Consider the following 24377-nt stretch of genomic DNA (forward strand, 5'->3'; position numbering starts at 1 on the left):
TGAATGAAGCCTAATGTACGAAGACGTAACACTGACTTTACTCTAGGATGGCTTTGTGTTTGACCCTCGGGTTGGTGTCTCAGTCTCCATGCCTACAAATTGTCGTGTTTGGCTGTTGTCAGGATACAGCGACATTCAGCCTAATGACAGTTTATGGTAATTATAGAGATGGATGGAGGAGGTTTGTTCAGATCTAATCACATCCATCCTCTCTGAGGGTCAGTCTATGTAGAATTGTCTAATAATTATAATAAGTGGAAATGGAGATTTCCTATAACAATCTGAAATTTACTAAAAGGAAGTATAGAGGATCATTTTTTTTTATTTTTTATTTATTGCTGCAAGGGAAATAATAGAGTCCATTCATGTAACATTCTGTAGACATTGCACTGCCTGATAGAAATGTGTAATGGTAAAGAAAGAGACACCTAAACTTAATACCCTAAATACCCTCAGCTGTAAGTGTCTGACCTGAGCACAATCCTCAGCAATAATAAGCCCAGTTTGATTCCACCATTCCCCACCTAAGGATTGGAAGATTTGCCCCCTTAATGACCAGGCCATTTTTTGCGATTCGGCACTTTACTAAAGCGTTACTTTAACTGACAGTCGTGCGACGCTGCACCCAAATAAAATTGATGTCCTTTTTTCCCCACAAATAGAGCTTTCTTTTGGTGGTATTTGATCACCTCTGATTTTTATTTTTTGCGCTATAAACAAGAAAAAGCGACAATTTTGAAAAAAAAAAAAATATATTTTTTACTTTCTGGTAAAAACAGACTGAATATAAACTTCTAAATTTATTTTCAGTGTATTTTATATCATGTCCCATTATATGCAGTTTTCTTACAGATAAAACATATTTTGCTTATTTTTTATCCTATTTTATCTCTAGGTTGAATCTTATTTATGTTAAAAAAAAAAAAAAGTGGTTTGGGAAAAATTGTAGTATGGCCACCAGATGGAGCTGACGATCATAGGAAATAAATATTTCCTTCTTATAACCATTAATTAGCACCATCTAGTGGCCATATTGCAATTTTTTCCCAAACCACTCTTTTTTTTTTTTTAAATATAAAGAGTGGTTTGGGAAAAATTGCAGTGTGGCCACTAGATGGAGCTAATGGTCATAGGAAGTAAATATTTATTTCCCATGATCGTCAGCTTCCCTCTAGACCTGGAGAGAAAATAGTGAATAACCATTAGATTTTGCCCCAATCTGGACAGAAGGACTCTACATAGCTGTGCAAACTTTTATGAAGACCCTACTTCAAATTTAAAAGGTGTAGTCCACCATGAACATAATGATTTACTCTCTCAATGTTTCACCCTTTGCCCCCTATGTCTTGGCCGAAGCTTTGGCGGTATCTGGTGAGATCACATGACATGGCGTGCAGCGTGTGCGGGTTTTCTTGTAATGCAAAGTGAATAGTGGTTTAGTATCTCCATTGTGTCATTAGAAATGTTTTTCATACATGTGGGCAACTTACCTCCAGGGTTCGGGAACTCTATTTCCGGTAGTGTGTGCGGTGTTGGGTGTAGCGCTTGCCTGTAGGGGGGAGGGGTGACCATGTCTGCTCTCTAAGCTGATTGGATGTGTTATGTTCACATGCAAGATGTACTAACGGGTGGAGAGAGACTTCACTGGACCATTCTGGGTCAACAGGACAAACTGAGCTCAGGTACCTGCGAAGCCACACCGGGGGGGGGGGGGGACCCAATAAAGACAGTCCAAAACTCGCGCCATCCACCCAGACAGGAGGCACAGTGCATTGTGGGGGACTGTAAGGGCATCAAAATGTCGGTCAACATGGCTCCCTAAATCGTAGTCAAGGTCAAGACGTAAACTCACTCAATAGGCGATCAGGTACTGGAGACAATTTGCGGCAATTTTTTTTTTTTTTTTGCAGAAGGAGCCCTTTAATTTACCACCCACAATGCACTGGGGTGCTCAGCTGTGGGGTGGGTTGGGGACACGCGATTGGTTTGACTGTAATCTTCTGATCAGAGGTTGAGGTATAGGGACGGACAAGCGATGGTAGGAAGGGAAGGGAAGGGAAGGAAACAGGACACTATCATTCTATCATCAGCATTGCCATTACAGGGTCACCGAAGGTCAAACAGAAGCTGCAGGGGTCAGTCCTGGTCTGGACAACCATACCATCATATTGACTAACTGAAGACCATCCACCCCCCTCCAACTACCCAAAGATCGATTCTCTATGAGACCCCCGCATTGTCTGTGCTGACTCAGCACTGCCCCCTAGCAGCTTGTGTAAGAAAGAGAGGTTGGGAGAGGAGTGAGGAGGAAAACAGAACGGGTACAATACATCATCAGTAGCTAATACCCATTCATGATATCTAGATGAAGGCCACATCTCCATCGCAAGTGGCCATACAGGAAGGAGAGGCAGCAAGGCAAATGAGGGGTGAGGTGGAGAGAGAGAGGCACCCGGCAGAGGAGGGTAAAAAGACAAGTGTGGGTTGAAGGGTAGAGGGCAGGAGACATACAGGTGGGAACTGGTAACACAACATGGGTAGGGAGTCTCAGGAGAAGACAATAAAGGTGGGGTAAGGGGGAGAACACAAAAAAGGTAGGAATAGGGAGAAGACAATAAGTAGGGGGTAAGGAGATCAACACAAAAAGGTGGACGTGGGAGAACACAATAAGGAGGGGGTAAGGAGATCAACACAAAAAGGTGGACTTGGGAGAACACAATAAGGAGATCAAGACAAAAAAGGTAGGAATTGGGATAAGATAATACATAGGGGGTAAGCAGGAGATCCACAAAAACAGGGGTAAGAAGATTAACACAAAAATGTAGGAATCTGGAGAAGGCAATAAGGAACAGGGGTAGGGAGAAGACCTCGAAAAAGTTAGGATATGGGGGAAGACAATATGGGGGGAGTATGGAGATCAACACAAAAAAGTAGGAATTCGGAGACGATAAGGAGGGGTAAGGAGATCAAGACAAAAATGGTAGGAATGGGGAGAAGATAATATAGGGGGTAAGGAAAAGACCCACATGAAAAGTGGTAGCAAGATAGGGTAGGAAGAAGAACATAAAAAGTTTGGAATAAGGGGAAGACAGCAAGGAGAAGATGAGAAGATCAACACAAAAAAGGAGAAATTGGGAGAAGACAATAAGGGTGGGGTAAGTAGATCAACACAAAAAAGGTTGAGTTGGGAGAAGATAATAAGGATGGGGTAAGTAGATCGACACAAAAAACGTTGAGTTGGGAGAAGATAGTAAGTAGGGGGTAAAGGAAACAAACACAAAAAAGGTAGAAATCGGGAGAAGGCAATAAGGAAGAGGGGTAGGGAAAAGACCTAAAAAAAGTTAGGAAACGGTAGAAGACAATAAGGGGGGAGTATGGAGATCAACACAAAAAAGTAGGAATTCGGAGACGATAATAAGGAGGGGTAAGGAGATCAAGACAAAAATGGTAGGAATGGGGAGAAGATAATATACAGGGGGTAAGGAAGAGACCCACATGAAAAGTGGTAGGAAGACGGGGTAGGGAGAAAAACATAAAAAGGTTGGAATCTGGAGAAGACAGCAAGGAGAAGGTGAGAAGATCAACACAAAAAAAGGAGAAATTGGGAGAAGACAATGATGGGGTAATGAGATCAACACAAAAAAGGTTGAGTTGGGAGAAGATAGTAAGTAGGGGGTAAGGGAAACAAACACAAAAAAGGTAGAAATCGGGAGAAGGCAATAAGGGGGGAGTATGGAGATCAACACAAAAAAGTATAGATTCGGAGACGATAAGGAGGGGTAAGGAGATCAAGACAAAAACTGTAGGCATGGAGAGAAGATAATATAGGGGGTAAGGAAGAGACTCACATGAAAAGTGGTAGAAAGATAGGGTAGGAAGAAGAACATAAAAAGGTTGGAATCAGGGGAAGACAGCAAGGAGAAGGTGAGAAGATCAACACAAAAAAGGAGAAATTGGGAGAAGACAATAAGGATGGGGTAAGTAGATCAACACAAAAAAGGTGGAGTTGGGAGAAGATAATAAGGAGATCGACACAAAAAAGGTTGAGTTGGGAGAAGATAGTACAAAGTAAGTAGGGGGTAAGGGGATCAACACAAAAAAGGTAGAAATCGGGAGAAGATAAGAAGGGGACAATGAGATCAAGACAAAGAAAGTAGAAATCGGAAGACAATAGGGAGGGGGTAAGGAGGAAATCCACACAAGCAGGGGTAGGAAGATTAACACAAAAAGATAGGAATTGGGAGAAGGCAATTAGGACTGGCGTAAGGAGAACACATAAAAATGTAGGAATCTGGAGAAGACAATAAGAATAGGTTAGGGAGATCAACACAAAAAAGGGGAGTTGGGAGAAGATAATAAGGAGGGGGAAAGGAGATCAAGACATAAAAGTTAGGAATCAGGAGATGATAATACTTAGGGGATAAGGAGGAGATCCACAAAAACAGGTGCAGAAAGATTAACATAAAAAATGTAGGAATTGGGAGAAGGCAATAAAGACCAAGGGTATGGAGAAGAAAACAAAAAATGTAGGAATTCGAAGACAAAAAGGATGAGTTATGGAAATCAAACACACAAAAATGGTGGAATTGAGAGAAGAGAAGAAGGAGGGGGGGGGGGTAAGGAAATCAAGACAGAAAAGTTAGGAATCGGGAGAAGACAACACCTAGGGGGTAAGGAGGAGATCCACACAATAAGAAAGGGGCAAGGAGATTAACATAAAAAGGTAGGAATTTGGAGAAGATAATATGGAGAGGGTAAGGGAATCAACACAAAAAAGTGAAATTGGGAGGAGATAATAAGGGGATAAAGACAAAAAAAATAGGATTCGGGGAAAAGATAATACGTAGAGGGTAAGGAAGAGATCCACATAAACAGGGGTAAGAAGAATAACACAAAAAAGCAGGAATCCAGAGAAGGCAATAAGGAGGGGGTATGGAGATAAATTAATAAGGTAGGATTCAGAACATCATATTGAGGGGTAAGGAGATCAACACAAAGGGTAGGAATCGGGAGAGTACAATATATGTAGGGAGTAAGGAGGAAGGAATCAGCAGAGTACAATATGTAGAGGGTAAGGAGGAAATCCACATAGACGGGTGCGATTGGACAAAAAAGGCAAAAATTGTTACAGAGGCAAAGAAATATGTTGACGAATAAAAATATTGACATACAAAGGGATGGGACTTTGGGTAATAGGTGGACATAAAAGGAACGAGAGGAAAATACTATGGACTTGGAAGGAGAAGAAAGTGCTTGGTCTTTGGAAGACAAACACAGAGCATGATCTTGGGACTAGAAAGAACTGAGATGAGGACAAAAGATAAAGGTGATGAGGGTTTGTAGAAGGACAAACATCTGGGATTGGTTAAATGTCTCAGGTATTGATAGGAGACAATGAATGGAGTGGAAGGCAGATTCTTAGGATGAAGGTTTGTAGAAGGACAAACATCTGGGATTGGGTAAGGGTCTCTCTCAGGTATTGATAGGAGACAATGAAGTGAGTGGAAGGCAGATTTTTAGGATGAGGGTTTGTAGAAGGACAAACATCTGGGATTGGGTAAGGGGCTCAGGTATTGATAGGAGACAATGAAGCGAGTGGAAGGCAGATTCTTAGGAGTTAGGACACACAGACCAGAATCTGGAATCAAAGGGATACAAGTCTCAGGATTAAAAAGAAAGAAAATAAAGAATGGCTGGAATAGAATGAGAATTTAGGAGAAAGACACAGGAGCAACCCTTCAAAACAAGGAGCGCCTAAGAGTACCAAAAAGGAAGAAAGAGAGGAATAGAAGCAATGGCTGCTATGAGGCCTGGAATAGTGGTGGGCTCAATTACGGGAAGGTTGGTAAACTCCGAAGTTTCCAGTATAGGAAGACTGAAGTCAGGCCTCAGGTTCCTCCTAGTCATGGACATAGTGATAGACCTTAGCAGCGAAGTTTTATTGCCCTCTGAACTTCCACTACAGATTGAATGACCCTTGTATGCCTAATGCTGTTACAAATCCCAGAGCTAAAACCTTGTGAACAGGACAACCCTGGGACAGTTGAGGGCTGATGTTCTACAAAAACCTAGAGTTTAAAGAAATTTGAATTAGGCTTATAGAGTAATTAGGTGCAAGAGTATTAATAATTTTGTCATAATGTAAAATATAATTTGGGTTGTTAATTTTATTATTGCTACTACAAATATAACTTTCATCCAAAGCACTGCACCATAGTAGTGCGCTGACCATACTGACAGCTCTCCTGCTGCCAGTCCTTGATTTAGGCATACGTTATGGTAAGATCAATGACATGTATTGTCATGGTTGACACTACCAACTGTTACAGGTTATGAGGCTTCTCCCCAAAAAATGAATGGTAGTGGTGTGCAGAAGCACCTGTATAAGGATGAGTTGTTGAAGAGGATCTTGTGTGACGATAATGGGTCATTATTGATCATAGGATACATGGAGGGCCCATGATTTGAGTTATGCCCCTGAAGACTCAGGATTTTGGACACAAAAAGGGGATGGATTCTTGGAGCATCAATTGTATAGAAGAAAAGGATACAGCATCAACTGGAACTAAAAAATACCAAGAATAAAGAAGAGAAGGATACTCAAGAAGAAAGATAAAATCCCGAGACCAGAGAAAAGAAAAAACCAGGCTACCACACCAAGGTGAGTAAATGGAACACGAAGGGAAGCTTTGCCAATTAGGAGAATAAAAGGTACAAGGGGGATGAGGTTGAAGAATTGGAGGAATTAAGAATATAATTTGGCATACAGGAAAACAGTAATCTCAGAAACCAAGGATGAAGGGAAAAGAGATGGGTGCCAACATTAAATGAGAACACTGAGCATGGGAGTCTTTGGGAAGGTGTAAGACACAGCTAGAAAATTGGAACACATCAGATAATAGGAACTTGAGTAGTAGGAGGGTAGAGAATGGAGCACTTTGGGGTGTTGGTAGATACAAGTTGGGAATTTGGAAACATTGGGTATTAGGAACATGAGCAGTAAGAGGGAAGAGAATGGAGAACTTTGAGGTGTTGGCACACACAAGTTGGGAATTTGGAACACATTGGGTATTTGGAACATGAGTAGTAAGAGGGAAGAGAATAGAGAACTTTGGGGTGTTAGCACATACAAGTTAGGAATTTAGAACACAGAAAAGGGAATGAGGTCTTAAGGAGGAAATCAGAGTGGAGAGAACGGAAGAATTTGGGAATCTGGAACACATGGATTAGAAGGATTTCACATCCTGAAATATGAATTTGAGTAGTAAGAGAAAAGGCAATGGAGCACTTGGGGGTGTTAGCACAAACAAATTGGGATTTCGGAACATATTGGGTATTAGAAAAATTAGTTTTTGGAGGGAGCATAATGGAGCACTTTGGGGTTTTAGCACACACACAAGTTGGGAATTTGGAACATACAAAGGGAATGAGGTCTTTAGGAGGAAATCAGAGAGGAGAGAACGGAAGAATTTGGGAATCCGGAACACATGGGGTAGAAGGATTTCGGACACTAGGAGAAAAACAAAGTATAAAGGAGAGAAGATACAGAAGGATTAAAAAACAAAACAAAATGACAAAAAAGGTGGGAAGGTAAAGGGAAGGGAGACAAAGTCTTATGCAGGACAGGAGACGAAGGAACACAGAGGAGGATACCACATTACTTGTCTGATTTAACCCCTTAATTACCATAATAGCGCAGGGCGTACAAACCAGCCATTGTCATGTACACACGCACACTTAAAATATAAAAATATATATATATTTTGTTGATATATATATACACCGCTTCTGGTGGCTCCTCTGGAGACCGTCTTTCATTGAGGGGATCAGAGAAGGCAGGAACAGGGAAGGAAAGGAGTGTGAAAGAAATGAAGGGGGTCCCACTTTATCCCACATGGTGATAACACAAGGGTGGGGGTCCTCCGAGGAGGTGACAGAGGGGTACAGACAGGAGGAGGAGTGACAGGATCTGTGAGGTGGTAGTAGGCATTACGGGCAGGGTGACGGGCGGGTGGGCAGGCAGGCGGGTGGTGGTGGGTTGTGAGGGGGCAGGAAGATCTATTGCTGGATTATACTTGCCCTTAGTTTTCTTGTTTGGATCTGTGAAAATCCACCAGAGAGCCAGAAAAACAACACAAAGAAAAAGAACACAAAAGAAAAAAGGAGGAACGGGTGGAAAGGAGGAGCCATTACAAACAATATTTTATTCAAGAGCGGATTGAATAAAAATATTGTATTTCATAATTGTACTGAAAACCAAAAACTGAATAGAAAATAAATCTTGCAAGAAACACCATGAAACATAAGCAGCAAACGAGAAATGGCGAGAAGAGAGAGAGAGAGAGAGAGAGAGAGAGAGAGAGAGAGAGAGAGAGAACGAGAGAGAGAGAACAAGAGAGAGAGAGAGAGAGAACGAGAGAGAGAGAACAAGAGAGAGAACGAGAGAGAGAGAACTTAAGAGATAGCTTGAGAGAGAGAAAGAACGAGAGAGGAGAAAGAATGAGAGAGAGAGAGAATGAGAGAGAGAGAGAGAGAGAGAGAGAGGAGAAACGAGAGAGAGAGAGAGAGAGAGAAACAAGAGAGAGAGAGAGAAACGAGAGAGAGAACGAGAGAGAGAGAATGAGAGAGAGAGCGCGAGAGAGAGAGAACGAGAGAGAGGAAGAGAGAGAGAGAACGAAGCAGAGAGGAGAGAGAGAGAACGAGAGGGACAGAGAGAGAACGAGAGGGACAGAGAGAGAACGAGAGGGACAGAGAGAGAGAACGAGAGGGAGAGAGCGAGAGAGAGAGAGAGAATGAGGGAGAGAAGAAAGAAAGAGAACGAGAGAGAGAAACAAGAGAGAGAGAGAAACAAGAGAGAGAGAGAGAGAAAGAGAAACGAGAGAGAGAGAGAAACAAGAGAGAGAGAGAGAAACAAGAGAGAGAAACAAGAGAGAGAGAGAAACGAGAGAACGAGAGAACGAGAGGGAACGAGAGAGAGAGAGAGAGAACGAGAGAGAGAGCGAGAACGAGAGAGAGAGAGAACGAGAGAGAGAGAGCGAAGGAGAGAGGAGAGAGAGAGAGAGAAAGAGCGAGAGAGAGCGAGAGAGAGAGAACGAGAGGGAGAGAACAAGAACGAAAGAGAGAGAGAACGAGAGAGAGAGAGAGAGAACGAGAGAGAGAGAGAGAACGAGAGAGAGAGAGAGAGAACGAGAGAGAACGAGGGAGAGAGGAGAGAAAGAGAGCGAGAGAGAGAATGAGAAACAAGAGAGAGAGAGAGAAACAAGAGAGAGAAACAAGAGAGAGAGAGAAACAAGAGAGAACGAGAGAACGAGAGAGAGAGAGAGAGAGAGAGAACGAGAGAGAGAGAACGAGAACGAGAGAGAGAGAGAACGAGAGAGAGAGAGCGAAGGAGAGAGGAGAGAGAGAGAGAGAGAGAAAGAGAGCGAGAGAGAGCGAGAGAGAGAGAACGAGAGGGAGAGAACAAGAACGAAAGAGAGAGAGAACGAGAGAGAGAGAGAACGAGAGAGAGAGAACGAGAGAGAGAGAGAGAGAGAACGAGAGAGAACGAGGGAGAGAGGAGAGAAAGAGAGCGAGAGAGAGAATGAGAAACAAGAGAGAGAGAGAGAAACAAGAGAGAGAGAGAGAAACAAGAGAGAGAACGAACAAGAGAGAGAGCGAGAGAGAATGAAGGAGAGAGGAGAGAGAGAGCGAGGGAGAGAGAAAACGAGAGGGAGAGAGAGAGAGCGAGAGAGAGAACGAGAGAGAGAGAGAGAACGAGAGAGAGAGAGAGAACGAGAGGGAGAGAACAAGAATGAAAGAGAGAGAGAACGAGAGAGAAAGCGAACGAGAGAAAGAGAGCAAACGAGAGAAAGAGAGAGAACGAGGGAGAGAGGAGAGAGAGAGAAAGAAAGAGAGAGAGAGAGAGAGAGAACAAGAGGGAGAGAGAGCAAGAAAGAGAGCAACAGAGAGAATGAACGAGTGAAAGAGAGAAAAGAAAAAGAAAAAAGAGAAACAGAAAAAGTGACAGAGATAAAGAAAGAGCCAGAGAGAGAGAGAGAAAAAGAGAAATGGAAAGATACATAGATAGAGCGAGAGAGAAAAAGTGAGACAGGAAGGAAAAGGGGAGGAAGAAAGGAAGGAAAGACGATCTGTATGAATAGAGAATGTGAAAAAGACAGAATGAAAGGCAGAAGATGGCTGTCGATATACTTTAGGAATGAAAGAAGTGAAGTAGGCAAATAAAGGAGAATAAGTGAGTGATAGAAGAAGAAGATGAAAAAGATCAGAAGGAAGAAAAATACAAGTATGTCCGACAGAGGAACAGCAACCGGAGAAGGCAGGAGGAGGAAAGATAGGAGGGAGAGAACTGGGAGGAGAAATAGTAAGAGAGAATGATAGGAGAAGAGATAGAAAAGGAGAATTTAAAAAGGTAGGAAGAGAGACGAAGAGAAAGGAAAAGAGGAAACAAAAAAAGGAGAGACAGCAAGAGAGAAAAGAAGAAGAAAGAGGGAAGAGACAGAAATAAAAATGGAGGTGTGAAGAGAGAAGAGGGAGGAAGCAGGAAGAAGGAAGAGGCTGGAGGTCGAAAGAGAGAAGAGGCCAGAAGAGGCAGGAGGAGAGAAGAGGGAAGAGGTACGAAGAGAGACGAGGCAGGAAGAGGGAATAGACAGAAAAGGAGAAAAGTGGCAGGAAGAGGGAAGAGGCAGTAAGAGTGAAGAGAGAAGAGGCAGGAAGAGAGAAGAGGAAAGAAAAAAGAAGAGAGACGAGGCAGGAAGTGAGCAGAGGCAGAAAAAGAGACGAGGCAGAAAGAGAGAAGAGGCAGAAAGAGAGAAGAGGCAGGAAGTGAGCAGAGGCAGAAAGAGAGAAGAGGCAGAAAGAGAGAAGAGGCAGAAAGAGAGAAGAGGGAAGAGGCAGGAAGAGAGAAGAGAAAGAAGAGGGAATAGGCAGGAAGAGCAAGAAGAGGGAAGAGGCAAGATGAGAGAAGGGGCAAGAAGAAAGAATAGGGAAGGGAAAGGTAGAGAGAAGAAGGCAGAGGCAGGAGAAAAGAGAAAAGTTAGAAGAGGAGAGGGAAGAGGCTGGAGGAGAGAAGATGGAAGAGGCAGGAGGAGAGAAGATGGAAGAGGCAGGAGGAGAGAAGATGGAAGAGGCAGGAGGAGAGAAGATGGAACAGGCAGGAGGAGAGAAGAGGCAGGAGGAGAGAAGAGGGAAGAGGCAGGAGGAGAGAAGATGGAAGAGGCAGGAGGAGAGAAGATGGAAGAGGCAGGAGGAGAGAAGATGGAAGAGGCAGGAGGAGAGAAGATGGAAGAGGCAGGAGGAGAGAAGATGGAACAGGCAGGAGGAGAGAAGATGGAACAGGCAGGAGGAGAGAAGAGGCAGGAGGAGAGAAGAGGGAAGAGGCAGGAGGAGAGAAGAGGGAAGAGGTAGGAGGAGAGAAGAGGGAAGAGGCAGGAGGAGAATAGATGAAAGAGGCAGGAGGAGAGAAGAGGGAAGAGGCAGGAGGAGAGAAGATGGAAGAGGCAGGAAGAGAGAAGAGGGAAGAGGCAGGAGGAGAGAAGATGGAAGAGGCAGGAGGAGAGAAGAGGCAGGAGGAGAGAAGATAGAAGAGGCAGGAGGAGAGAAGATGGAAGAGGCAGGAGGAGAGAAGATGGAAGAGGCAGGAGGAGAGGAGATGGAAGAGGCAGGAGTAGAGAAGATGGAAGAGGCAGGAGGAGAGAAGATGGAAGAGGCAGGAGGAGAGAAGATGGAAGAGGCAGGAGGAGAGAAGAGGGAAGAGGCAGGAGGAGAGAAGATGGAAGAGGCAGGAGGAGAGAAGAGGGAAGAGGCAGAAGGAGAGAAGAGGGAAGAGGCAGGAGGAGAGAAGAGGGAAGAGGTAGGAGGAGAGAAGAGGGAAGAGGCTGGAGGAGAGAAGATGGAAGAGGCAGGAGGAGAGAAGATGGAAGAGGCAGGAGGAGAGAAGATGGAAGAGGCAGGAGGAGAGAAGATGGAACAGGCAGGAGGAGAGAAGAGGCAGGAGGAGAGAAGAGGGAAGAGGCAGGAGGAGAGAAGATGGAAGAGGCAGGAGGAGAGAAGATGGAAGAGGCAGGAGGAGAGAAGATGGAAGAGGCAGGAGGAGAGAAGATGGAAGAGGCAGGAGGAGAGAAGATGGAAGAGGCAGGAGGAGAGAAGATGGAACAGGCAGGAGGAGAGAAGATGGAACAGGCAGGAGGAGAGAAGAGGCAGGAGGAGAGAAGAGGGAAGAGGCAGGAGGAGAGAAGATGGAACAGGCAGGAGGAGAGAAGAGGCAAGAGGCAGGAGGAGAATAGATGAAAGAGGCAGGAGGAGAGAAGAGGGAAGAGGCAGGAGGAGAGAAGATGGAAGAGGCAGGAAGAGAGAAGAGGGAAGAGGCAGGAGGAGAGAAGATGGAAGAGGCAGGAGGAGAGAAGATGGAACAGGCAGGAGGAGAGAAGATGGAACAGGCAGGAGGAGAGAAGAGGCAGGAGGAGAGAAGAGGGAAGAGGCAGGAGGAGAGAAGAGGGAAGAGGTAGGAGGAGAGAAGAGGGAAGAGGCAGGAGGAGAATAGATGAAAGAGGCAGGAGGAGAGAAGAGGGAAGAGGCAGGAGGAGAGAAGATGGAAGAGGCAGGAAGAGAGAAGAGGGAAGAGGCAGGAGGAGAGAAGATGGAAGAGGCAGGAGGAGAGAAGAGGCAGGAGGAGAGAAGATAGAAGAGGCAGGAGGAGAGAAGATGGAAGAGGCAGGAGGAGAGAAGATGGAAGAGGCAGGAGGAGAGGAGATGGAAGAGGCAGGAGGAGAGAAGATGGAAGAGGCAGGAGGAGAGAAGATGGAAGAGGCAGGAGGAGAGAAGATGGAAGAGGCAGGAGGAGAGAAGAGGGAAGAGGCAGGAGGAGAGAAGATGGAAGAGGCAGGAGGAGAGAAGAGGGAAGAGGCAGAAGGAGAGAAGAGGGAAGAGGCAGGAGGAGAGAAGAGGGAAGAGGTAGGAGGAGAGAAGAGGGAAGAGGCTGGAGGAGAGAAGATGGAAGAGGCAGGAGGAGAGAAGATGGAAGAGGCAGGAGGAGAGAAGATGGAAGAGGCAGGAGGAGAGAAGATGGAAGAGGCAGGAGGAGAGAAGAGGGAAGAGGCAGGAGGAGAGAAGAGGCAGCAGGAGAGAAGATGGAAGAGGCAGGAGGAGAGAAGGTGGAAGAGGCAGGAGGAAAAAAGAGCGAAAAGGCAAGAAGAAGGAAGGGGGAAGAGGCAGGAGGAGAGGAGAGGGAAGAGGCAGGAAAAGGGAAGAGACGGAAAGAGATAGAGAGGCAGAAAAATATAAAGAGGCTAAAAGAGAATAGAGGCAGAGGAAGGGGAGAGTCAAGAAGAGAGAAAAGGCAAGGGAAGAGAAGAGGGGAAAGAAAACTGCAAAAAAGAGAGACAGGGAGAGGGAAGCGGCAGGAAAATGGAAAGGGAAGGGGCAGGAAAAGAGAAATGGATAGAGGAAGGATGGGGGAAGAGGCAGGAAGAGACAGAAATGGAGAGAGGCAGATGGAAAGATGAGATGGAGAGAGGGGAGAGGCAAGAAGAGAGAAAAGGCAGGGAGAGGATAAAGGAAGGTAGAGGGGAATGAAAGGGGCAAACGTAGATGTAGAAGGAGCAAGGAGGCAGGAAGAGAAAAGGGGTAGGAAGAGAAGAGAGGCAGAAAAAAGAGAGAGGCAGGAAGAAGAAAGAGGCTCGATGGGGGGATAAAAAGGGAGGGGCAAGAAGCGGGAGGAGGAAAGAGGCCATGCAGGAAGAGGGGAGAAAGGGAGAGAGCAGAGGTAGGAAGGGAGAAGAGAAGGGAAGGAGGGGGTGGGAGATGAAAGAGGCAGAAAGAGGGGAGGGAAAGGGAGAGAGAAGAGGAGCAAAGAGAGTAGAGAAGATAAGAAGACAGAGTCTGGAGAGAGAGAGAGAGAGACAGGAAGAGAGCAGCAGAAGGAAGAGACAGGAGCAGCATCTGATCCAGAGATTAATCTGAATGAATCAAACTGAAAGACACTCATCATGATTCCGATGAAAGGAGAAGTCTCATGCACACCTCCCAGGCAGCGAATGTCTGCCAGGCTCTGCATGCTGCGCCAACTTCTGCCCTCACCCCAGACATATCCCTCCCCACTGAACAATGACAAACCTGGGGGATGGCAGGGGGCAGGCATGAGCCAGGGGGACAGGTAAAGGGGGCTGATCAGGGGACACACAAGCAAAAGGGAACTTACACTGCACCTGGAGGATCTGATCACTGAGATTAGCACGCAGGTAATAGGAGCTGTACAGAGGTAAAACCAGACCCAGGCTGCCAGGAACACACCAGAGAGAGCCAGAAGAGAGCGCGGGAGAGAAAGGGAGAGACCGGGGGGGGGGGGGGCAAAGGGGGAGATATGGGAAAGAAGGGAGAGAGTGGGGGGGGTAAGGGGGGAGAAAGAAGAAAGAGAAGGGAGAAAATAGATAAAAGAAGGGAATAAAAAAGGAAAAAAGGAAAGAAGGAATAAGGGGGGGGGGGGGGAATGAAGAAAAATGGAAGGGAAGAGAAGGAAAGGAAAGGAGGAAATGGTGAAAAGGTGTTGAGGTGGAGGGAAGGAAAGAAATAAGGTGGGAAGGAAGGAAGGTGGGAAGGAAGGAAGGAAGGTAGGAAGGAAGGAAGGAAGGAAGGAAGGAAGGAAGGAAGGAAGGAAGGAAGGAATAAAGAAGAAAGACATAGAAGGAAGAAAGACATGGAAGGAAGAAGAGAAGGTGATGAGCAGGAAGGAAGGAAGAAAAGAAAGAGAGAGAGAAAAGAAAGAAAGAACGTGATGAAAAGGTGGTGAGGGGAAAGGAAAGGAAGGAAGGAAGGAAGGAAGGAAGGAAGGAAGGAAGGAAGGAAAGAAAGAAAGAGAGAGAAAAAGAAAGAAAGAACGTGATGAAAAGGTGGTGAGGGGAAAGGAAAGGAAGGAAGGAAGGAAGGAAGGAAGGAAGGAAGGAAGGAAGGAAGGAAGGAAGGAAGGAAGGAAAGAAAGAGAGAGAAAAAGAAAGAAAGAACACGATGAAAAGGTGGTGTGGTGAAAGGAGAGGAAGGAAGGAAGGAAGGAAGGAAGGAAGAAAGAAAGAAAGAAAGAAAGAAAGAAAGAAAGAAAGAAAGAAAGAAAGAAAGAAAGAAAGAAAGAAAGAAAGAAAGAAAGAAAGAAAGAAAGAAAGAAAGAAAGAAAGAAAGAGAGAAAATGTTGGTGAGGTGAAAGGAAAAGAAAGTGAGGTGGAAGGAAGGAAGGAAATGGAGGAAGGTGAGAGGTGAAGGAAGGACAGGGAAGTTCGGTGATGGGAATGTGGGAAGGTCGGGGAAGATCGGTGATGTAAAGAAAGGATAAGAGGAGAAGGGAGAATTCCATTACTATCTGTACACAGCTTAGCAGCCAACTAATGTACACATGCACAAACACGACTCACACTGCACCCCCCCTCCCCCACGTGTTTAAAGGGACCCTGTCAGGATTGCACTTCTGAACTGTCTTTTCTTTTTTAATCATCATTATCAAATATTCAGTTCTGATTTTCTCCATTTTATGGATCCAGACTCACCAGATGGAGAATTCAACAATAAATGTATATACACACTGAGCAAGAGTAATACTGATTGCAAGCAGTGCTAATGTAACAATCTCTGATTCCATATATTCCCTGTTCTCTTCAGACTACTCATACAAGCTATAGTCCTGTAAAACTGCATGTACATAAATTCTGGGGGCAAAATAGAATGTTTCTAGGTTTTTTTTTGCCTCCAAGTAAAATGTTGCTCCTTCATGCAGAATAGAGTGAATCAGGAAAACACCACTTTATGGCCACTAGATGGAGCTGTTGAGAAAAACACCACTTTATGGCCACTAGATGGAGCTGTTGAGGAAAACACCACTTTATGGCCACTAGATGGAGCTGTTGAGGAAAACCCCACTTTATGGCCACTAGATGGAGCTGTGGAGGAAAACACCACTTTATGGCCACTAGATGGAGCTGTTAAGGAAAACACCACTTTATGGCCACTAGATAAACACTTCTTTACTATGATTATCAGCTCCATCTAGTGGCCTAACTAGTAGTCTAGTTTCCCAAACCACTCTTGTTATGAATAAACATTCAACCCGGAGAGAAAATAGCCTAATAGTAATTGATTATGCCCCATCTGCACAGAACAAATGTACACGCAGTTTCACAGGATAATAGCTCTCTGAATTTTTAATAGGTACACCCTCTTGGACAGAGGGCTCTTGGACATGAAGCAGTTTACTAATGGGAAAGAAGTATCAATGTCTGGAGGAATATTAAATTCACACACATGCAAAATTAGCACTGCTGATTACTTGGAAAAGACAGCATGAATCTAAAAAGTATAAAACTATTTCTGTCTCGGTATTAAGTTTTGGACTGATCTACAAGAATGATTTCAAAGAAAATGTATTTCAATTTTGATGACAGGGTCCCTTTAAACCATCGGGGACAGGTGTACAATGGTCACATCTAAATGTAATTAATCACAATTAAATGAAGATATTAATGATGGAGCTACACGCGAGATTTGTAGCTGTTCAGTAACACAATTAAAACCTTCGATCACTCTCTTTGGGGTCTAATCATAAAACAGCCGTTGGATGAACATACATTTGTTGCAGGGTAGATTAATTTTCCCCAGAGATTCTAAAACAATTTCCTATGATCGTCAGCTCCATCTAATGGCCAAAATGAGGTATAGTTTTCAGTAATAATTCAATGAAAAATATACCTAATTTTGGCCACTAGATGGAGCCGAAGATCATATGAATTTATCTATTGCAGAAAACATGGGGAAAATTCGTTCGCCCTTCATGTATGTGTGTGATGTTCGTCCAACAAGTGTTTTATAATTAGATCCCTTTGTGTCACATTAGTCTGAGTGAGAACTGCAGGCGTATCTCATAAAAATTAGAATATCATCGAAAAGTTAATTTATCTCAGTAATTTAATTTAAAAAGTGACATATATATATATATATATATATATTCTTTTTTTTTTAATTAATTAATTAATTTAAATAGATTAGTTACACACAGAGTGATACATTTCAAAGATTTCTTTCTTTTCATTTTGAGGATTATGGCTTACAGCGAGTGACACCCCAAAATTCAGTATCTCAGAAAAATTGAATATTACAAAAGACCAATAAAAAAAAAAAATAAAAGGATTTTTAATAGAGAAATGTTGTCTTAGTGAGAAGTCTGTCCATGTACAGTATAGGATGCACTCAATACTTGGTCGGGGCTCCTTTTGCATGAATTACTGCATGAATGCGGCGTGGCATGAAGGCGATCAGCCTGTGGCACTGCTGAGGTGTTATGGAAGCCCAGGTTGCTTTGATAGCGGCCTTCAGCTCCTCTGCATTGTTGGGTCTGGTGTCTCATCTTCCTCTTGACAATCCCCCACAGATTCTCTATGGGGTTTAGGTCAGGCGAGTTTGCTGGCCAATCAAGCGCAGTGATCCCATGATTATGTGATCAGGTATTGGTAGTTTTTGGCATTGTGGGCGGTGACAAGTCCTGCTGGAAAATGAAATCAGCATCTCCAGTGTATTAAAAATCCTTTTTTTTTATTGGTCTTATGTAATATTCAAATTTTCTGACATACTGAATTTCGGGGTGTCACCAGCTGTAAGGCTGGCCATACACTATACAATTTTCTTTAGATTTACCATCAACTATGTAGTGGAAGGGCCTGTCTGATTGCATACAAATTGAAAGTGTTTAGGTTTGCCCTTATATTATATCGTTTTTGTAAATCTAAAGGAAAGTTGAACAGGAAAATTGCATAGTGTATAGTCAGCCTTAGCCATATTCATCAAAATTAAAAGATAGACATGCTTGAAATCTATCACTCTGTGTGTAACACATCGATATAAAATATAGGAGTTTCACTTTTTGAAATTAATTACGTTTTGATGATATCCAATTTTTTGAGATGCACCTGAATGCAGAAGAGATCAGCAGTTTTAGAATGAAGTGACTGATCTCCTAGGCCTAGCCGTAGGCTCGTGGGCACAGACTGTATGCATCCAAGGTTGTGCATCCCATGAATGCATAGGCTTACCCAAGCAGTGGTGTAAACCCGTATGCAGCCATATACAGCCATTTATTAATATGGTTGGCTGTATGCAGTACCTGTGTCGCTTGGGCGCTGAAATACGCCCGTAATTTGGATTTTGTGGCTATTTAGGAGAATGGTAATTTTTTTCCATTTTAATTTATTTAGAATAAAGCAGATTTAAACCCAATCAGTAAAAACTCATACCCCAGCAGTGGTGTAAACCCGTATGCAGCCATTTATTAATATGGTTGGCTGTATGCAGTAGTTGTGTCGCTTGGGCGCTGAAATACGCCCGTAATTTGCATTTTGTGGCTATTTAGGAGACTGGTAATTTTTTTCCATTTTAATTTATTTAGCCTAAGGCAGATGTAAGTCCAATCAGTAAAGACTCATATAAGCTTCAACATGTTCATTAAACTTCAAAAGTCCCTTTTCATCTCTTCAAGGGCCCCATTTACTTCTATACAATGTGTTAAAGCATGTGAAGGTAATTTACGTTAAGACAGCCTCTTGAAACGAATGGGCTGCCAATGCCTCCCTAAATGCTAAAAAATCATACCCGATTATATGTGGCCCTCTACAGGGGCCACAGCTAAGGCTCTCTGATTCCTCATAAGTTGACCACCACTGGTTTACTGGTTAACTACTGGAGCCCACACTTAAAGGGTGTTGGTACAGTTACAACATTAGGCCAGAAGGTGGCAGTAAAATATAAGAGCTCGCAGACAGCGGAGGATTCTGGGAGTGCAGCTGAATGCTGGCATGCATACAATACGCCTCGCCAAATTGGTTTGACCCTCTCCGAGCTTCATTCTCTACATTCCCCAGAAATGTGAATCCTTTCAATCGATACATGCGTCTTTCTTACCTGTAATTTGTACTGTGAATTGGGGCGTATGTGTAGGTTCGGTCAGCTTCGTCAATGTATCTCTGGAAAAGAAGATACATAAAAATAGCATTGCCTTCTGGTCAGTGGAAAACACACACCGGCTCCTGGCATTGTGGCGGGCACCCGCTCTAGGAATTGTGACGGGCATGGTTCACCCGCAGCACACACAGTGCAATGCAAATGGAATGTTTCCTATTGCTATTGATTGCCTGGAGGTTTCTGAAGACCCCTCCCACCTCATAATGGACAGGCTGGAGGACTCTACAAACAATGCTCAAAGGTCCTGGTGGCTCCCTTTGTGATGCTGAATAAGGCCTCATCCACATCCACGGCCAAGGCGGGGCTGGGACAAGGGGTGGGCAGGAGGGACAGCTGCCTTGGATGCAGTGGTATCACATGAGGTGGGGGGCGCTGTCTGCAGAGTTCCTACCTAAAAGAGTAGTAAATGCAGGGGGGGGGGGGGATTTTTGCTGACACATAATGCTCATACATTTTGGAAGGGGGAGGTACCATTTGGAAAAATGGAATCAAAATGTAAAGACGGGAAAAAAGTAAAGGTAAAGAGTAAACAAGGGAATAAAAAAAGGAAAGGAAAGGAATAAAAAAAGGAAAGCAAAGGAAGGGAAAGGAAATGGCAAAAAGGTGGTGAGGTGGAGCGAAGGAAGGAAGGAATGAGTGAAAGAAGGGAGGAAAGGAATAAATAAGGAAATAAAGAAGAAAAAATAAAGGAAGGAAGAAAGACAGCCCTGACAGCCCCCTTTGTGATGCTTACCAAGGGCTACAGTTTTGGCCCCCATCCACCTCCAGGGCCCAGGCAGGGCTGGGACAAGGGGTGGGCAGGAGGGACGGCTGCCTTTGGCTCAGTGGTATCACATGAGGTGGGGGGCGCTCTGTGGAGAGTTACTACCTAGAAGCTGACAGGAGTAGTGATTGCAGGGGGGGGGGGGGGATTTTTGCTGACACATAATGCTCATATATTTTAAAAGGGGGAGGTACTATTTGGAAAAAGGGAATAAAAGAGAAAAGAAGGGAAAAAAGTAAAGGAAAGATGGTGAAGTGAAGCGAAGGAAGGAAGGAAGAAGAGAGGAAAGGAATAAAGAAGGTAAAGAAGAAAGGAAGGAAGATAGATGGTCCTGGCGCCCCCTTTGTGATGCTTAACAAGGGCCACGGTTTTGGCCCTATCCATCTCCAGGGCACAGGTGAAGCTGGGACAAGGGGTGGGCAGGAGGGACGGATGCCTTGGTGGTGGTGGGCGGCGCTGTGTGGAGAGTTACTACCTAGAAGCTGACAGTAGTAGTGACAGCAGGGAGGGGATTTTTGCTGACACATAATGTTCATACATTTTACAAGGGGGAAAAAGGAAAATGGAAATAAAAGAGAAAAGAAGGGAAAAAAGTAAAGGAAAGATGGTGAAGTGGAGCCAAGGAAGGAATGAGTGAAGGAAGAAAGAAAGAAGGGAGGAAAGGAATAAAGAAGGTGAAGAAGAAAAAAAGAAAGGAAGGAAGATAGATGGTCCTGGTGCCCCCTTTGTGATGCTTAACAAGGTCCACAGTTTTGGCCCTATCCATCTCCAAGGCCCAGGCTGGGACAAGGGGTGGGCAGGAGGGATGGATGCCTTGGGCGCAGTGGTATTACATGAGGTGGGGGGCGCTGTCTGGAGAGTTCCTACTTACAGGCTGACAGGAGTAGTTACAGCAGGGAGGGGATTTTCGCTGGCACATAATGCTCATACATTTTGAAAGGGGGGGGGGCTGCCGTTCGGCATCTTAAACCTGGGCACTGGATGACCTTGTCCCAGCACTGGGCCCGGGTGCACAGTGTGCTCCACAGACCAATCACTGCTCCAAAGAGCTCAGCTATACCTCATCCAATGACTTCACCAGGGTCCGGATGAGTTGATGTCCCTCCATCCCGTCAATCATCCTGTGTCGGATCTAACAAAAGAGAGAAAGAAAAAAAATGGTCACCACAAGGGAAACAACCAATGATGAAGATGGCTAATAGAGAGGACATTGGTAGTGCCAGGGTTAGGATTCGAACCGACGCCCCTAGTGTTGCTAGGCAGAAGTGCAAACCACTTAGCCACTGTGCTGCCCGCTTTTGTTGTGTCTCCTGGTCTGCAGAGCTCGCACTTACCTCCTCCTTATTCTCATCCTCCAACTCAGCGTCTAGGAAGTCCAGAGTCACCGGCTCCTGGAAGTTGATGACCTGCAAAGATCAGAGGAAACTATCCAAGTTAAAGTGTATCCGATCCCGCTCCAAACACCCAATCACATACAGGACAACTGTGCTGGATTTGCTGGGACAGTCCCACATCTTGGCCTTCTGCCCCACTGATGCTGGGTCCTGGGCCATGTCCTGGGATCACAGCATCAACCTTATTTCTGTTACTGCACATGAGAACTGCATACAACTGTGCTACACATGTCCAAAAAACTTCCTCTGAGTACACAGGACGTGTGTAGCACATCCAGTCCTTCTTCCCCTCTGCCACATCCCCCCCCACCCCCTCCCAATTTCCGTACATTTGTAGCTCTGAAAATGAAGCCAGGAGTAGCCAAGTACATATAGAAGATGCCAAAAAAATATTTATCAACACAGTTCAGACACAAAATCGAGAGATACAAAGTAACATTGTTTATAAACATTGATCAGACGGGAGATAGAGACATACAAAGTAACATTGTTTATAAACATTGATCAGACGGGAGATAGAGAGATACAAAGTAACATTGTTTATAAACATTGATCAGACGGGAGATAGAGAGATACAAAGTAACATTGTTTATAAACATTGATCAGACGGGAGATAGAGAGATACAAAGTAACATTGTTTATAAACACTGTTCAGATGGGAGATAAAGAGATATAAAGTAACATTGTTTATAAACACTGTTCAGATGGGAGATAGAGAGATATAAAGTAACATTGTTTATAAACATTGATCAGGTGGGAGATAGATATAAAGAAACATTGTTTATAAACATTATTAAGACGGGAGATAGAGATACAAAGTAACATTGTTATAAACACTGATCAGACAGGAATAAGGGAGATACAAAGTAACATTGTTTATAAACACTGATCAGACGGGAGATAGAGAGATACAAAGTAACATTGTTTATAAACATTGATCAGGTGGGAGATAGATATAAAGAAACATTGTTTAAAAACATTATTAAGACGGGAGATAGAGATACAAAGTAACATTGTTATAAACACTGATCAGACAGGAATAAGGGAGATACAAAGTAACATTGTTTAGAAACATTGATCAGACGATACAGGCGGTCCATTGTTGCTGGGGGGGGGGGGATAATGTGTGTGGGATCTATTGTTGCTGGGGTGGGGCTAGTGTTGCTGGGGGTATCTATTATTGCTGGGGGATCTAATGTTGCTGGGGGGGATTTAGTATTGATGAGAGGATCTATTGTTGCTGGGGTGGGGTCTATTGTTGCTGGGGGGGTTATTATTGATGAGAGGATCTATTGTTGCTGGGGTGGGGTCTATTGTTGCTGGGGGGGGGGGGTTATTATTGATGAGAGGATCTATTGTTGCTGGGGTGGGGTCTATTGTTGCTGGGGGGTTATTAGTGATGAGAGGATCTAGTGTTGCTGGGGGGGTGGTCTATTGCTTTCTGGCTGCAGTGGATCTATTTTACTGCTTTTCTTGTTATCATCAACAAATTCCATACAAATTACTTAGCACCACTAAATAATACTTTGTTCTGTATTCTCTAAAGGGGGCGGCACTGGGAGGTGAGTAGGGGTGGAGCCAAGGGACGGTGCTCGGGGGGTGGGTAGGGGGCGGAGGCAAAGAGTGGCTAAGAAGGAGGAGAGTTTCTGCACCAATTCTGAGAAAAAAAGCCCAGAATACAATAATAGCTAAAAAAAAAAGTGAAAACTACACAACAGGTTCTCTTAAAGAATAAGAACATTTCACAGACAATGTCCCATTAACATTTAGCCAATCAGAGATGAGAAGTCTTACTTGTGGCTTCAGGTTTGGGTGGAGCAGAACATATCCGTTCAGATCGATGGCAAACATGTATCCATTGGCACCCAACTGAAGGAGAGAAACAATGTTACATATTTATGGCTTTGTTCCCGGAGAGAACTTCCCTATATATAATAAATATAATACTATATAGAAAATACCGTTTCATATAAATGGCGTACACACCATCCCCCGATAAGCCCCAGCCCCCCATCCCCCGCAATGGCCAGTCATTAACTGCCACAAAATCCCCCCCCCCCATCCCCTCCACCCCACCCCCCCAGCCAGTCATTCACCGGCACTGAACCCCCCCCCCCCAGTCATTCATGGGCACTAAATCCCCCCCAGGCCAGTCATTAACTGGCACTAAATCCCCCCCCCCCCCCCCCCAGGCCAGTCATTCACCGGCATTGAATCCCCCCCATCCCCTCCACCCCCCCTTAAGCCAGTTATTCACCACCATTGAATCCCCCCCCAGGCCAGTCATTCACTGGCATTGAATAGCCTCCCACATCCCCTCCACCCCCCTTCCAGCCAGTTATTCACCATTTCATATAAATGGCGTGCACACTATCCCCCATCAGCCACAGCCCCCCCCCCCCTCCCCCGCCACAGCCAGTCATGAACTTGCACTAAATCTCCCCCCCATCCCCCCAGCCAGTCATTCATCAGCACTAAATCCCCCCCCCCCCGGCCAGTAGTTCACCGGCACTGAATCCCCCCTCATCCCCTCCATCCCCCTTAAGCCAGGTATTCACCGGTATCGAATCCCCCCCCCAGGCCAGTCATTCACCGGCATTGAATCCCCCCCGTCCCAGCCAGTTATTCACCATTTCATATAAATGGCGTGCACACTGACCCCCATCAGCCCCAGCCCCACCTCCACCACCACGGCCAGTCATGAACTGGCACTAAATCCCCCCCCCCCCATCCCCTCCACCCCACCCCCCCAGCCAGTCATTCACTGGCACTGAATCCCCCCTTCCCCCAGGCCAGTCATACATCGGCACTAAATCTCCCCCTTCCCCCCCTCAGCCAGTCATTCACCAGCACTAAACCCCCCTCCAGGCCAGTCATTCACGGGCACTACACCCCCCCCCCCAGGTCAGTCGTTCACCGGCACTGAACCCCCCCCCCTTAAGCCAGTTATTTACCGCCATTGAACCCCCCCCCCCCCAGGTCAGTCATTCACTAGCATTAAACCCCCCCATCCCCTCCACCCCCCCCCCTCCAGCCAGTTATTCACCGGCATTGGAACCCCCCCCTAGGCCAGTCATACACCGGCACTAAATCCCCCCCTATACCCTCCACCCCCCCTCCAGCCAGTTATTCACAAGCTATGAATCCCCCCCCCCAATCCCAGCCCCGCGCCATGGCAAGTCATTAACTGGCACTGAATCCCCCTCCTCCCCCCCCCCAATCCAATCCGATCATCA

General features: G+C 45.1%; 1 protein-coding gene across 8 annotated transcripts in view; it reads right to left on the bottom strand.

Annotated features, from left to right (window-relative positions):
• The window catches only part of CACNA2D2 (calcium voltage-gated channel auxiliary subunit alpha2delta 2), a 354828-nt gene that overhangs the window by 51763 nt on the left and 278688 nt on the right, over window positions 1–24377 (bottom strand). For 5 of the 8 annotated variants that reach the window (XR_014225571.1, XM_082265445.1, XM_082265443.1 and 2 more), the window contains exons 18-23: window positions 22936–23010; window positions 21082–21153; window positions 20808–20879; window positions 18925–18986; window positions 14195–14271; window positions 8080–8100 (exon numbers count right to left, since the gene is read on the bottom strand). Coding sequence is in view for 7 of the 8 variants with exons in the window: in XM_082265445.1 (XP_082121571.1) it covers window positions 8080–8100; window positions 14195–14271; window positions 18925–18986; window positions 20808–20879; window positions 21082–21153; window positions 22936–23010 (379 nt within the window). In the remaining variant the exon portion in view is untranslated. The remainder of the gene's footprint in view (window positions 1–8079; window positions 8101–14194; window positions 14272–18924; window positions 18987–20807; window positions 20880–21081; window positions 21154–22935; window positions 23011–24377) is intronic. The other 3 variants (XM_082265447.1, XM_082265448.1, XM_082265449.1) reach the window with 1 other exon arrangement.

Source organism: Pelophylax lessonae (assembly GCF_965119305.1).
Source record: "Pelophylax lessonae genome assembly, chromosome: 8".
NCBI classification, from domain to species: Eukaryota; Metazoa; Chordata; class Amphibia; order Anura; family Ranidae; genus Pelophylax; species Pelophylax lessonae.